General features: G+C 46.3%; 1 protein-coding gene across 1 annotated transcript; it reads right to left on the bottom strand.

Annotated features, from left to right (window-relative positions):
* Positions 1–1,728: 1,728 nt before the first annotated feature.
* On the bottom strand, positions 1,729–10,765 carry LOC144499996 (G-protein coupled receptor 183-like). Its single transcript, XM_078222733.1, has 2 exons — positions 10,689–10,765; positions 1,729–4,417 (listed from the first exon to the last, which is right to left on the bottom strand). Exon 2 carries the CDS (start codon positions 4,385–4,387, stop codon positions 3,326–3,328), a length of 1,062 nt encoding a protein of 353 aa, XP_078078859.1. The 5' UTR covers positions 4,388–4,417; positions 10,689–10,765; the 3' UTR covers positions 1,729–3,325.
* Positions 10,766–15,743: the final 4,978 nt, after the last annotated feature.

The raw sequence follows: 15,743 nt of genomic DNA, 5'->3' as shown, positions 1-15,743 counted from the left end.
CCTACTCCTGCTCCTATTTCTTATGTTCTTATGTTCATTCATAGAGAAGGAAACGAGAGAGTGCAGAATGTAGTGTTACAGTCATAGCTAGGGTGTAGAGAAAGATCAACTCAATGCAAGGTAAGTCCATTCAAAAGTTTGACAGCAGCAGGGAAGCTGTACTTAATTCGGTTGGTACATGACCTCAGACTTTTTGTATCGTTTGCCCGACGGAAGAATCATAGAATCCCTACAGTGCAGAAAAAAGGCCACTCGGCCCATCGAGCCTGCACTGACATCAAGCCCACCCAGACCCTATCCCCCATAACCCACATATTTACCTACTAATCTCCCTGACTCTGTGGAGCAATTTAGCATGGCCTAACCCGCACATCTTTGGACTGTGGGAGGAAACCGGGGCACCTGGAGGAAATCCACGCAGAGACGGGGAGAAGGTGGAAGGGAGAATGTCCGGGGTGCATGGGGTCCTTAATTATGCTGGCTGCTTTTCCAAGGCAGCGGGAAGTGTAGACAGAGTCATTGGATGGGAGGCTGGCTTGCGTGATGGACTGGGCTTCATTCACAACCCCTTTGTAGATTCTTGCGGTCTTGGTCAGAGTGGGAGCCATACCAAGCTGTGATACAACCAGATAGGATGCTGGGTGGCTTGTTTTTTTGGCTGGCAGAGACATGATGGGCCGAGTGGCCTCTTTCTATGCTGTAATTTTTGTATCAACCTATGATTCTAATTGAATGGCAGGTCGGGAGCGAGGGGCTGAATGGTCTCCTCCTATTCCTGTGAACCGGAGCCAGAGTTAGGCCAGACTGGGCAGCTTCACATCCCAGAATGAACCAGATGGTCATTGTTACTCTGGTGCCTGCTCAGAAACTACTCAGGTCATGGTGAGATTTGAGCAAATGTCCCCTGAGTATTTGGCACAATAATCAGTGCACCATCTTGCCCAGTTTTCAGGGTAATATTGAAAAATGAATTCAGAAACAGTAACCTTTGCAGCTTCAATAATTCATTAGTACATCCAGTTTGGAAGGGATGCTTTGCACAATTTTTAAAGGACTTGCCCGATTTCAAATTAAAATTAAAGACTCTCCTGCCCCTCCATAAACATCGGGACCCCTGACAGACAAGGACAGCACCCACAACCCTCCACCACAGAAAGACAAATCTTCCTCCCAAACATAATGCATGTTTCACCACCCTCCACCTCCCCTCCCCCAACATCAGGGTAACCTAAACCACCCCACCATCATTGCAGGCATCGGGCATCAGTGCCTCCCCCCCACCCCATACACACACACAATGCAGGCACAATGATGCCCCATTCCTTGCCCTGTACCTGGTACAGCCCCCTGGCTGTGCTAACCTGGTAGGGTACCAGGTGGCCAGTGCCAGGTTGGCAGTGCCCAGTCGTGTGCCTCACCACCCGGGGGCTACACTCACCTCCAAGGTCCGAGCGTGGTCATTTTTGGAAACCAGTTAGTGATTCCCGCTGGCATGACCTCACACTGGCAGAGAGCAACATATGAGCATCCCGGGAGCAATGGCGTAAAGTATTTTATGCATATTTAAATGTGTTTAAATTGACGGTAATCAGGTTCAGGCCCTCGCTGGGCACGAACTTAGTGATGTCACCGCCACAAATCCCATGATGGCGCTCTCGCGAGAGTTCGCGGCCGCAACGAGACTTGCACACAGTGAACGGGTCCAGAAAATTGCGACTGATGCCAAGTGACTAAAACCCATTTATTTTATAACAAACAATCGATGCAATAAGATGAATTCGGCAAGAGAAAAAAAGATTCTTTCACGGCTGATAAAAGCGCAGAGCATCACGCGCAGATAGAGGCTGCTGGATTTTGGGGCCTCTCCAAGTATTCCCGTCTCACCCACAATGATGGGATTGGAAAAACCTACCCATATTTCTCAAATGTCGCTGCATAGTTAGAGAGCTAACTTTAATAACAACGGCATTTATCATTTCTTGAATGGCATTCCGCATTTGCGGAACACAGTGTGAACCCAGCACCGAAATCAATTCTTTCTTGAAGAATTGCAGCCAGAAGCCAGCTTTGTCGTGTCCTGTGGGTCCAATCTTACATTGGAAATGCGGAAATGGTTTGTCAAGTGGCTCACACTTAATGTGCCACTCACTGTCCCACAAGAGAACTCTGTGAGGGCTTCAAGGAGAAAAGCGGGGCTCGAAAGCATCTCTCACACTGTCTCGGGAAGTCTCAAAGCCCTTTACAGCCAATGAGATTCTTTTGAAGTGTAACCATGATGTGGAGTTGCCAGCGTGGGAATGGGGTGTTGGACTTTAACCTGGTGTTGTGAGACTACTTACTTTTGAAGTGTAGACATCATTGGAGAGTGTGGGAAAAGTCGCAGCCAATTTTCACACAGCAAACCTCCCCCACAAACAGCAATACCATCATTCGTGTCCAGGCGTTGATTAAGGGATAAATATTAGTTGGGTTACAGATGTAATTTCCCAACTCTTCTACAAAATCGTGGCATGGGACTTTTTTGCAATGTCCACCAGAGAGAGAGGGGGTGGATGGGGCCTCGGTTTAATGTCCTATCTGAACGCTGGCAACTCCCACGGCGCTCCCTCAGTACTGCAATGGGAGTGTCAGCCTAGATTTTGTGCTCAAGTCTTTGGAATGGGACTTGGGGGCCAGGACGATTGGATTGAGGATTGCGAAGGCAACCGCCCGTGTCCCTGAAAGGAATCTTTCCAGTTTCCTGCTCAAAACATGGGAGCGGGAGGGAGGATGAAATTGATGAATCAGTAAGCTGCTCTAAATTAGCTTTGCACACTTTACAAGAGTGAATGCAAAATGAAATTCCGGCCTTGGGTCACTGTCTGTGCGGAGTTTGCACATTCTCCCCGTGTCTGCGTGGGTTTCTTCCCGGGTGCTCCGGTTTCCTCCCGCAGTCCAAAGATGTGCGGGATTGGTCATGCTAAATTGACCCTAGTGTCAGAGGGATTAGCTGGGGTAAATGTGTGGGTTAAGGGAATAGGGTCTGGGTGGGATTGTGGTCAGTGCAGACTCGATGGGCCAAATGGCCTCCTTCTGCACTGTAGGGCATGTATGTAAATCATATCAGATCGCAACACCAACCCTGTCAATGAACAAACAAATTACAGCACAGGAACAGGCCCTTCGGCCCTCCCAGCCTGTACCTGACCATGTTGTCCTGCGATACCTCAGCTTGAATGTACGTGGCAAAAGGGATTGCAACCAAGCAAACAAGGAGAAACACTAGTGTTTGCCAATCCTGCTCAAGGAAGTTACATTTTGGTGAAAATCTAACTGATTGGCCGTGTCAATTTGCGGAGCCGGATCCCGATCCCTGGTTTTGACTGATGGTGGCTGGAGTGCTATTGTTTTCTGAACTGATTTTCATGGAGGCAGCCAGTGCAAAGTGGCGTCTTATTATCCCCAAAACTTTTCTTTTGTAACCCTTAAACGCAAAGAAGTAGATGAGTGGGTCAATGCAACAGTTGAGGTTCATGAAGCAGACGGAAACTTGCAGGCTGACCTTGAAGATCTGTTGCTGCCAGCAGCTCTGTTGGGAGATGAGCTTCCGGACCATGTACTGCATGATGATGAGGTGGTACGGAGTGAAACATATTAGAAATGCCAGCAGGACCAGCAGAATGACCGTGATGGCCTTTTTGTTCCGGCCTAGCTTTTCAGTCAGTGGGTTTTCCTTTGCCGTCCTGCAGAGTTTCACGTTGACCCTCGAGTAGCAGAAGATTATGACGGTGACGGGGAGGCAATACCCCAGGAAGCAGGCACCGAGCAGCAGCTTGGGCAGGTTGGTGTTTGTCTCAAAGTTTGGGTACTCCATGCAAGTCACCAAGCCGTTATTGTTCTTGGTCGTTGTCGCAAACAACAAGGGCGCTGTCTGGACAAAGACAAATATCCAGACCGCAGCGCAGATATAGCGAACATTTTGTACTTTCCGAAACTTGGCAAATCGAAGAGGGTGCACCATTGCTATGTAACGGTCAACACTCAGGCAGGTCATGAACTGAATGCTGACGTAAGTGTTTATGTAAAAAATGACAGTAGTAATTCTACACAGTGCCTCACCGAATGGCCAGTCAAATCCTCTGATGGTGTAGACTATTCGAGTTGGTAGAGCCAGGGTAAAGAGGGCATCCGAGACAGCGAGGTGGATTAAATAGAGCGTGGTCGAATTGATTTTTCGATGTTTTTGGAATGTTATGTGCAGGGCTAAAATGTTTCCTAATAAACCAATGATGAGAATAATGAAATAGAAGAGAGTGAACATGACCTTTGCTGCTTCATGGTGCATGTAAACATCGCAGGTTACATTTGTGGAATTATTCATGGTTGGATGAGAAGTGCCAGGAACCATTTAACTCTGTATCCGATGGAGTTCTTCCTTCTGTTAATAAAAGACAATAAACATCAGTCCAGTGCCTCCTCATTAAAGGAGCAAACGTGATTTGAGAAGGTTAGTTTTTTTAAGACACGGACCTTATCTTGATATGTGCGCTGAGGTAGGGAGGACGCAGAGGAGATTTGCCAGAATGTTCCCAGGGATGAGGGACTTCAGTCAATGCAGAGAGACTGGAGAAGATGGGATTGTTCCTCTTAGAGCAGAGAAGGTTAAGGGGAGATTTAATCGAGGTGTTCAAAATCAAGAAGGGTAAGTAAGGAGGAAATGTTTCTGCTGGCAAGAGGGTCTTAGCAGAGGGTCACAGATTTAAGGAAACAACAAGAGGCTGAGATGGGAAGAGTTTATTCGTTCAGCAAGTTGTTGCGGTCTGGAATGCGGGTAGTAGAAGCAGATTCAATAGAAATTTTCAAAGTGGGAATTGGATAAATACTTGAAGGAGGCAGGGCTATGGAGATGGAGCAGGGGGCAGTGCAACTGATTTGATAATTCTTTCAATGAGCTGGTGTAATGGGCCAAGTGGTCTCCTTCATAATTACATGATGATTATATTTCAAGCATCCACATACCGAGTCCAAGTCGCTCTGAAGATACTAAGTCTTCTTGCCACCAGCCCCCAGAGCTATATAGAATCAGAGGGCGGGATTTTACTCGCTCATCACGAAACTGTAAAATAGCCCGAGGTCATCGTACTTTCCCACGCTCCACCCCCTCGCCCGCTCCGTTTCCCACGCTCCACCCCTCGCCCGCTCCGTTTCCCACGCTCCACCCCTCGCCCACTCCGATTCCCACGCTCACCCCTCGCCCGCACCGATTCCCACGCTCACCCACTCGCCCGCTCCGTTTCCCACGCTCCACCCACTCGCCCGCTCCGATTCCCACGCTCCACCCCTCACTCACTCCGATTCCCACGCTCCATCCCTCACCCGCACTGATTGCTGTTGCGGGTGAGCCAGTAAAATTCCAGCTGTGGAATTCCTACAGCACAGAAGGAGACCATTTGGCCCATCGAGTCTGTGCCGACTCTCTGACAGAGCTGTACGTCATTAGGAAATGCAGTTTTTGAGCCGATTCCAACAATTATAAATAGCAGAAAGACAGGCCCCTGTATCTTTCTCCCCACTGAAAAGTTTTCAGTTTTGCATCACCCTATTCCTTCTTTTTGCCAATCTATCTCAGCAATTTATCGACTATTTCATGAGTCGTTAATGACTGTACCAGCTTACTAAATATACTCACCGAACCTGTTCATTCTCCCAGTTATTCCAAGAGGGACAACTATTAGTGCACCCATGTCTGGGAGCAACGTGTTCATGCAGAAACATTGAAGTGAGGACTCAAGGTGGTATTTTCCATCCACGTTCGCCCCAAGACCGGAAAATCCCGCCCGAGGTCAACGGACCTTTGCATAGTCCATGCCCCGCGCACTATGATTCCCATTGCAGGCGGGACAGGAAAATGTAGTCCTAAGTCTTTTGGCCTGTGCCACACAGTGTATTGGTGAGATAAGGATCAGAATTTTCCTGCACTGCCTGTTACGGGAATCATAGCGGGCGGGACACGGACCATGCAGAGGTCCACCGACCTTGGGCAGGATTTTCCGGTCTTGGGATGAGTGTGGCTGGAAAATCCTGCCCCACATCTGGAGTACTGTGTACAATTTTGGTCTCTTCATTGACAGAAGTATATAATTACATTAGAAGAACTTCAGAGAAGGTTCCCTTGACCTTAATGGCCTGCACCCATTGGAGTTTAGAAAATTGAAGCATGATCTTATGGAAAGATGTAAGATCCCTCTGAGGGGAATTGACAGGGTTTAAGTTTATTTATTAGTAGGCTTACATTAACACTGTAATGAAGTTACTGTGAAAATCCCCTGGTTGCCGCACTCTGGCACCTGTTCTGGTACACTGAAGGAGAATTTAGCATGGCCAATCCACCTGACCAGCACATTTTTCAGATTGAGGGGGGGGAACAGGAGCACCCGGAGGAAACCCATGCAAGCACAGGGAGAACATGCAAGCTTCATACAGAGAGTGACCCAAGCCGGGATTCGAACCCGGGTCCCTGGCTCTGTGAGGCAGCAGTGCTAACCACTGTGCCACCTTGCCGCCCATGGGTGGATAGCGAGATGATATTTCCCCTTGTGGGGCAATGTAGAATAAGGGATTACAATTTAAAAATAAGGGCTTTGGAATTTCTTGTCTAAAGGATGGTTAGTATTGGAATTCTCTCTCCCAGAGAGCTGTGGAGGCTGGCTGATTGAATATATTTAAGGATAAGTTAGACAGATTTTTGATTGAGGAGGGAGTCAAGGATTATGGGGGACAGACAGGAAAGTGGGGTTAAGGTCACAGTCAGATCAGGCATGACCTTACTGAATGGCTGAGCAGATTCAAGGGGCCTACTCCCGATTCACATGTCTGTATTTCCACTCTACAGCCTATAGAATTTAACAATTTTGAAGAATTCTGGAAGCACCAGACAGTTCCAGAGGTGCGGCAACTACCAGTTGCAATCAGTCAGCAACTAATCCGGCAATAGTTGATGATCCTTTTAAATAGCACAGGCGGGGCAGGATGAGCTTCTTTCTCCTGCAGCTTGTCTGGTTCAGAGAGGGTGTTAGCTGGAGCCCTGAGCCCAAAATGACGTCACATCATCATTAACCGCTGACCTGGAAGCTCTGAGGCACTCCAGTAGGCACTCACTGCACATATACTGACGGTGCATCTCATACTAGAAGTATGCACATACCATGGGACACAACTCATTGTACACAAAAAAGCAAAAAGACAGGACTCGCCTCCCCCCCGCCCCCCTTTTTAACTTCACCAGCTGTGGTACGGGCAAACTTAAATATCCAATGTGAATGGTGGTGAACAATGAGTGGATGAATGAGTTAATGGGTAGGGTAGAAGGTGAGTTGAGTGGCGGGTGGGTGAGGTGGATGGTGGGTGAATGGTTAGGCTGGGTTGTTGTGTGAGATGGGAGTCAGGTCGGGGACCAGTCGGGTCAGGATGGGGGTTTAGTTGGGTGGGATGGTGAGATTAGTCAGGTCAGGTCTCGGAATAGTCGAATGGTTGAGTGGGTGAGAATAGTGTAGCCATGTAGGGTACTCTGGGGTAGTGGGGAGGTCAAGGGGTCTTGATGGGGGGGCAGTGTGAATATTAGCCAGAAGTTAGACTAGGTTTTAATCTGCTTTTCCTTGATAACTATCCATCGTACTGTCCAAAGTTTCTGACTATAACTCAATTGGAGGTATTCATGTGTGTGTGTGTGTGTGGTTGGGCGGCGGGGGGGGGGGGGGGGGGGGGTGGCAGCAGTGGGGGGGGTATGTGTCCATTAGATGTTCAATCTTCCTGGCTAATTCCCGTGGAGGTCCACATGTCAATACTTCCAAGTGGTTGTGATGTTCAGCTTTGCTCATACATCAGGCCTCTGATAGTCTGGAGAGTGGAAGAATTGAGACGATGCCATTAAGCCACATGGAGAGATAATGGGGCAGATGACCACAAGATTGATCAGAGATGGTTTTAAGGAGCGGCAGAGAGAGGGAAATCCAGAGCTTTGGATTTCGGTAGCCTGAGGCACATCCACCAATGGTGGAGCGATTAAAAATGTGCAGGAGAACCCAATTGGAGGAGCGCAGAGATCTTGAAGAGGTGCAAGGCTGGAGGATGTTACAGAAATAGAGGGGCAGAATGTCTCTCCAATGAATATCCCTACCATCCAAGCCCAAGTTCACCTCCAGACCATTGTTACTCTTGACTCAGAATAGAAAAGATGAGTTGGCTTCTACACATGTAACAAGCTGCTGAACTACTACACTATGAGATTAGAATCTATATTGAGAAGGACACGATTCTTACCCATTGTTTTAGCTGTGTTTTCTTTTAGAAGAAGCTTTTAGAATTCCTACAGTGTAGAAGGAGGCCATTCAGCCCATCAAGTCTGCACTGAGTCCCTGACAGAGCATCTTACCCAGGCCCTATCCCCATAACCCCACATATTTATCCTCCTAACCCACTTAACCTACACATCTTTGGACAGTAAGGGGCAATTTAGCATGGCCACTCCACCTAACCTACACATCTTTGGACAATAAGGGGAAATTTAGCATGGCCAATCCACCTAACCTGGATCCAGATTGAAGCAGTTTGTAATTGATCTGGACAGATGATGTTTTAAGTTAGGAGGGTACATCATTGAGAACAATGTGAATTTATATAATATCTTTAGCAGTGTAAAACATTCAAAGTGGATTCACAGCAGCATTATCAAACAACATCTGACACTGAGTCACAGAAGGAGCTATCAGGTCAGGTGATGAGGGGCCTGGTCAAAGGGGTAGGTTTTAAGGAGCATCTTAAAGGAAGTTAAAGAGGTGGAGAGGTTTAGGGAGGGATTTCCAGAGCTTCGGGCCCTGGCAGCTGAAGGCACGGCCACCAAAGATGCATGAATTAAGATCGGGAATGTTTAAGAAGGCAAATTTGGAGCAGTGCAGGGATCTGGGAGTGTTGTGAGGCTGGAGGAGATTATAGAGATAGGGAGAATTGCAAGGCTATGGAGGGGTTTGGGAAACAAGGGGAAGAATTTTAAAATCAATGCAACTAAACCTTTATTATTATTATAGGGATTCTGCATATATTTTCTATTCAAAGTCCTTTCTCAACAATTTCAGAGTAGTAGCAACATTTGTTTAAGGTGATCTAAAATACTCCATCGATTGGAGAATTCCTTGTACCGCAACTCATTTTCCAATTCCAGTCTACATTCACTTCATCAAGACACCATGATCATTCCTACTTCTTTTTCTTGCAGAAATAAGTGAAAATTAGCCCCTGTAATAATCCCCACGTCAGGGGGAGGTATGTGAGGACAATTTTGTTCCTCTCTTCCAAACCACAACAATAATTGATAATAATTAATTCAATAACTTATAGCATTGCACTTTGCTTGGCTCACCCACCCACCATGCTCCACCCTCTCCCACTTCCACTTGCACCCACCAACTGTTACTATCAAATGTTAGTATATAGTGGAGGAATAATATAGAGACTTATCTCTTACCTTCAGCAAGTTTATTCAACACACAGCTCAGCAGGGATGCAAACACCTTATAGTTGCCCCACACCAACCATTCCAGGTGTGCCCATTTATAGTATTTTGGAAGTTCAGCCAGTCATCATCAACGGTCTTTAGTACAGCAATTAGCTTAACAGTGTAATTTCCAAAGCATGTACTTTCTGATATGTTGGCACATTGACACCGCAGCTCACTCAACCCACATTCACATTGACCCACCCAATCCCCATGCTGATAATAATCTTGACTTAAAAAACTTGTGCCTATGGGTTCTTTACACATTTCTGTAACCTATCCCTAAACCTGGGACTAACTTCAGAACAGAGAAATCATTTAAAGACTAATTCAGTCTGAATGGGTAGAATTCCATGGAATTTACAGCACAGAGACAGGCCATTCGGCCCAACTGGTCCATGCTGTTGTTCCTGCTCCACACCAGTCTCCTTCCAACCTTCTCTTCATCTCGGCCTATCAGCATACCCTTCATATCCTTTATCCCACACCTCTTTATCCAGCTCTCCTTTAAGTGCATTTATATTATTCACCTCAACCACTCCCTGTGGAAGCGAGTTCCACATTCTCGCCCAAAGACGTTTCTCCTGAATTCCCTGTTGGATTTATTAGTGACTGTCTGATCCTACATTGACGGTCTCTAGTTTTGGTGTTCCCCCCACAAGGAGAGACTTTTATGCCCACCCTCTCAAACCCCTTCATAATTTTAAAGACCTTTATCAGGTCTTTTCTCGAGATCAGAAGCCCAGCCTGTTCAATCTTTCCTGACAGTTATAACTTCCAGATTCTGGTAACACCCTTGTGGATCTTCTTTGCATTTCCTTTTGCTAATTGCGATAATCTGAACTGTGGAACAAAAATGGAAAATGCTGGAAAATCTCAGCTGAGATTTTCCAGCATTTTGAGAGAGAATAGAGCCAACATTTTGAGTCTGACCTTTCGTCAGAGCTCTCAGACTTGAAATGTTGGCTCTATTCTCTCTCCACTGATGCTGTCAGACCTGCTGAGATTTTCCAGCATTTTCTGTTTTTGTTTCAGATTCCAGCATCCGCAGTATTTTCCTTTTATCTTTCTGCACCGTGGGTTATGCCTAATAGAACTGACTTAAAAAAATACAATCAATCTGACACTTTTTGCCCTTATTAACCGCATGAATTCTCACCTTGTGCCCAGATTTCTTCACGCACTCCTTTAACTCTCTGAAGAAACAACAGCAGAATGCTGCCAATGTTGAAAAGTGAGGGGTGCGTAGCCCTTACACGAGGGTTCACATGTGTCACGTCTGTTGCTGCTTTCCTTTGACAGCGCAATCAGTTCCATCTCTCTGTGTGGTTGGCTCTCAGAACTGCATCAGTTCAGAACCCAGTTGCTTATATTGTTCATCACAAATATCTCTGCCTCACAGTTCACTGCAGATAAGAATCACTCCTTGCTCAAAATTTACATACTTTTTTGCTGAAGGTTTATCTTTCATTAATCTGACCTTATTTGATTAAATACTAACGTTTCATCATTCTTGCTATGATTGTTACAACTTTATGAGCTGGAACTTTCCTATAACTTCGCGAACAGTCACACTAAACTAAACAGCCCCTCTAAATAACTACACTTTTCTGACTGTCAGAAGCTGTAACTTCAACAGTTTGCATTTATCTTGCGCCTTTAAAGTAGAATAATCACCCAATGGCTTGACGAATATAGCTTAAGTGAGTCAAATTGTACAGTGCTGCTGCAATGTCAAGATTGATTGATTGATTATTGTCACATGTATTGGGACACAGTGAAAAGAATTGTTTCTGGAATACAACATGTTATATTATTATCTAACGCACTGTAATAATGCCGATCAGAAATGGGAATTTAAGAACATAAGAAATAGGAGCAGGAGTAGACCACCCAGCCCCTCGAGCCTGCTCCGCCATTCAATAAGATCATGGCTGATCTGATAATGGGTTCAGTTCCACTTACCCGCCTGCTCCCCATAACCCTTAATTCCCCTAATGGTTAAAAATCTATCTATCTGTGACTTAAACACATTTAACGAGGTAGCCTCTACTGCTTCATTGGGCAGAGAATTCCAAAGATTCACTACCCTCTGGGAGAAGAAGTTCCTCCTCAACTCTGTTCTAAGTTGACTCCCCCGTATTTTGAGGCTATGCCCCCGAGTTCTTGTTTCCATTGTAAGTGGAAATAACCTCGCTGCTTCTACCCTGTCTAGCCCCTTCATTATCTTACATGTCTCTATAAGATCTCCCCTCAACCTTCTAAACTCCAGTGAGTTCAGGCCCAGTCTACTCAATCTCTCCTCATAAGCTAACCCCCTCATCTCTGGAATCAACCTGGTGAACCTTCTCTGTACCCCCTCCAAAGCTAATATATCCTTTCTTAAATAAGGGGACCAAAATTGTACACAGTAGTCTAGTTGCGGCCTCACCTGTACCCTGTACAGTTGCAGCATGACCTTCCTGCTTTTATACTCCATCCCTCTCGCGATAAAGGCCAACATTCCATTTGCCTTCTTGATTACCTGCTGCACCTGCAAACTGAGTTTTTGTGATTCATGCACAAGGACCCCCAGGTCCCTCTGCACAGTAGCATGTTGTAATTTTTCTCCATTTAAATAATAGTCCATTTTACTATTATTCCTTCCAAAGTGGATAACCTCACACTTACCAATGTTATACTCCATCTGCCAGATCCTTGCCCACTCACTTAGCCTATCCAAATCTCTCTGCAGACTCTCTGTGTCCTCCACGCAATTTGCTTTCCCACTCATCTTTCCTTCATTGTTTCTTGAATTTGAATTTAAACATGTCTGATTTCAAGAAGAAGTTAGATATAGCTCTTGGGGGCTAAAGGGATCAAAGGATATGGGGGGGAACAGGATATTGAATTTGATGATCAGCCGCGATCAAAATGAATAGCGGAGCAGGATCGACGGGGTGAATGGACTATTCCTGCTTCTAGTTTCTATGTTTCTAAAACAATGATTTGCAAAATTCCACAGCTTTCCTATTCCCTGTCTATTTTTTTCTCTCATCCTACAGATTCCATTTCACAAATGGAAATATCACAGCTCTCCTAACAACCACATATATTGACGCAGTCAGGATGGAGGTGATTGAGATATTCACCCATCAACCTTGTCTGGAGCCTGCCATTGTAAGCGACTGGGATTGATTTTCAGCACATTAGGAGATAGCCTCCGCTGACTGCCCCTTGCTGGAATAATAACCGTCGGCTGAACTTTACATGCCCCTGGCGGGCGGGTTTCTCCTGGGACAGGGGCACACAAAATTTAGAAGGCTCGTGCAAAATGGGGCGGATGTCCATTCCCTCCACCTTCCCGTCCATCCCCGGAGATCACCTGCATAATACAAGGGGGCGGATGGGCACTAACATGGCAGCATGCCCACCATATTTAACTGAACAATTGAGGGTGAATGAAGAGTGTTATCCATCCAGCTGACCCTAACAACACGCTGTCCACACCATAAAATGATTAGCGTGGTCAGCAGGACGGGAGTGGCAAGACTGATGTTTTGCCTCAACTTGTTAAATGGCAGGAGGGGCCCGGTGGGGTTGCTGTGCAGTCCTAGCTGCAGCCTCTGACGATTCCCTAGCCCTGCTGGGACTGATGCGGCTACAAGCTAATTATCCCACTCGGTCCTTGTCAATCAGCCCAGCAGAGCTGTATGGCTGTGGAGTGAGTTGAACCCGGGTCCCTGGTGTTGTGAGGCAGCAGTGCTAACCACTGTGCTACCGTGCTGCCCCATGACATGACATGGTTCCTCTTTGGTTGCTCATAGGAACTTTCCATTTTCAACCTCAGGGAGCAGAGAATCCCCTCCATGTAGAAGGAGGCCCCTCAGCCCATCGAGACTGCACCGACCCTCTGAAAGAGCATCTTACCCAGGCCCACCCCACATCCTATCCTCGTAACCCCACACATTTACCCCACTGATTCCCTAAGTTACGCATCTTTGGACACTAAAGGACAATTTAGCGTGGCCAATCCATCTAACCCGCACATCTTTGGACTGTGGGAGGAAACCGGAGCACCCGGAGGAAACCCAGGCAGACATGGGGAGAAAGTGCAAAGTCTACACAGACAGTGACTCTGGCGCTGTGAGGCAGCAGTGTTAACCACTGTGCCACCATTCCACCAGCAATGATCAATATGATTAGGGAAATGTGTTTTTTTCTGCTACCTTCTTCATATGTCCTAAAAGGAAATGCAATCCATGTTTCCGTTGGATCTTCCCCCTGTAAGCAGCCATTGCCTCTTGAGGTTCCAGCTTTCCCACCGTTACCACTGAAAATTCATCCTGTTCTGCCATTGGAGCCATGGGAGCCTTACTGACCTGTATATAAAACAAAGAAGAACAAAAGTACAGCTCAGGCCCTCCAAGCCTGTGCCAATCATGATGTCCTAACGAAAAAAAAACTTTCTGCCCTTACTCGGTCCGTATCCCTCTATTCCCTCTCTGTTCATGTACCCATTCAGATGCCTCTAAAATGTTGCTAATGTGCCCATTTCCACTACCTCCTCTGACAGCGCTTTCCAGGCACCCACCATTCTCTGCGTGAAAACCTTACCCCTGCATACCTCCCTTAAACTTCCCCCCTCACCTTCAACCTGTGCCCCCTTGTAATTGACACTTCCACCCTGGGGAAAAAGCCTCTGACTCTCCACCCTGTCTGTGCCTCTCATCATTCTGTAGACCCTCTATCAGGTCTCCCCTCAGCCTCTGTCTTTCCAGTGAAAACAATCCCAGTTTATTCAACCTCTCCTCATAGCCAACACCCTCGAGACCCGGCAACATCCTGGTGAACATTTGTTTGCACTCGCTCCAAGGTTTCTATGTCCTTCTGGTAGTGTGGTGACCAGAAATGCACACAAAACTCCAAATGCCACCTACCCAAGGTTTTATACAGCTGCAACATGATTTTCTACCTCTTGTACTCAGAAACACTGTGAAAAATATGAATGGAATGAAGCATATGGAACAAATTGTTTCTAGATGTAAGAAATTCAGTTATTTTCTTACATCCTACTGCCCCACACATTTGTATTTTTTAATTTTTAAAAATTAATTTACAGGGTGTGGGCATCGCTGGCAAGGCCAGCATTTGTTGCCATTCCTTAATTATCTCTGAACTGAATGCTTAGCTGTGCCATTTCTGGGGGCAGCTAAGAGTCACCACATTGCTGTCACACATAGGCCAGACCAGGTAAGGGCAGCAGATTTCCTTCCCTAAAGGATGTTTGAGCTTCTCAGTTGCAATCCAGCAAAGGAAATGCAAGTCCTCCTTCTTCATAAACTCCCCTTAAAGTCTATTTATTAGTCACAAGTAGGCTTACATTAACACTGCAATGAAGTTACTGTGAAAATCCCCTAGTTGCCACACTCCGGCGCCTGTTCGGGTACACTGTGGGAGAATTTAGGATGGCCAATTCACCTAACCAGCATGTCTTTCGGACTGTGGGAGGAAACCGGAGCACCTGGAGGAAACCCACGCAGACATGGGGAGAATTAGCAGACTCTGCACAGACAGCCACCCAAGCTGGGAATCGAACCGGGTACCTGGCGCTGTGAGGCAGCAGTGCTAACCACTGTGCCACCGTGCCACCCAATGACACTTTATTTTCTTATTCAACTCCACATACAAATCCAACTCCCAGTGCCACCTGTAACCCCTTTATATATCCTGGTGAGTGCTATTAAACAATTTACATACAAATTTGGTCTAATTTCAGTTAACTCATCCCTAACAAAGAACATTAGTGAATCAGATGGGTCTTTACGACAATCGTGACCATCACTGAACTTTTTAATTCCAGATTTTTTTGTATTGAATTCTAATTCCACCATCTGCCACGGTGGGATTCAAACCTGGGTCCCCAAAGCAATACCCGGTCTGGCCTACATGTGGCAGCAATGTGGTTGACTCTTAATCGCCCCCCGAATTGGCCGAGCAAACCGCTCAGTTCAGAGGTAATTAGGGAAACAAATTTTAGGAAGTTGGAATGAAATGAAAACTAAAGAATTGGGTAAGAAAGAATCTTGTAGGGATTTAGCTGCATGGAGGACTTGTGAAATGCAGATTAGCCTAGTAGCAGGCTGAAACAGATACTTTGTTCAGCAGATTTGAGAAAGTGTGGCGTGGGAGAAGATTCTGAGATGTGTTTTACGAGAGTGGAGTTTGGAACACC

The sequence above is a fragment of the Mustelus asterias genome, chromosome 10 (assembly GCF_964213995.1).
Source record: "Mustelus asterias chromosome 10, sMusAst1.hap1.1, whole genome shotgun sequence".
Classification (NCBI taxonomy): Eukaryota; Metazoa; Chordata; class Chondrichthyes; order Carcharhiniformes; family Triakidae; genus Mustelus; species Mustelus asterias.
This window is presented reverse-complemented; position numbering and strand designations above follow the sequence as displayed.

Coding starts and splice junctions, on each gene's coding strand:
- LOC144499996 (XM_078222733.1), bottom strand. CDS start 4,387: ATGGTTCCTGGCACTTCTCATCCAACCATGAATAATTCCACAAATGTA.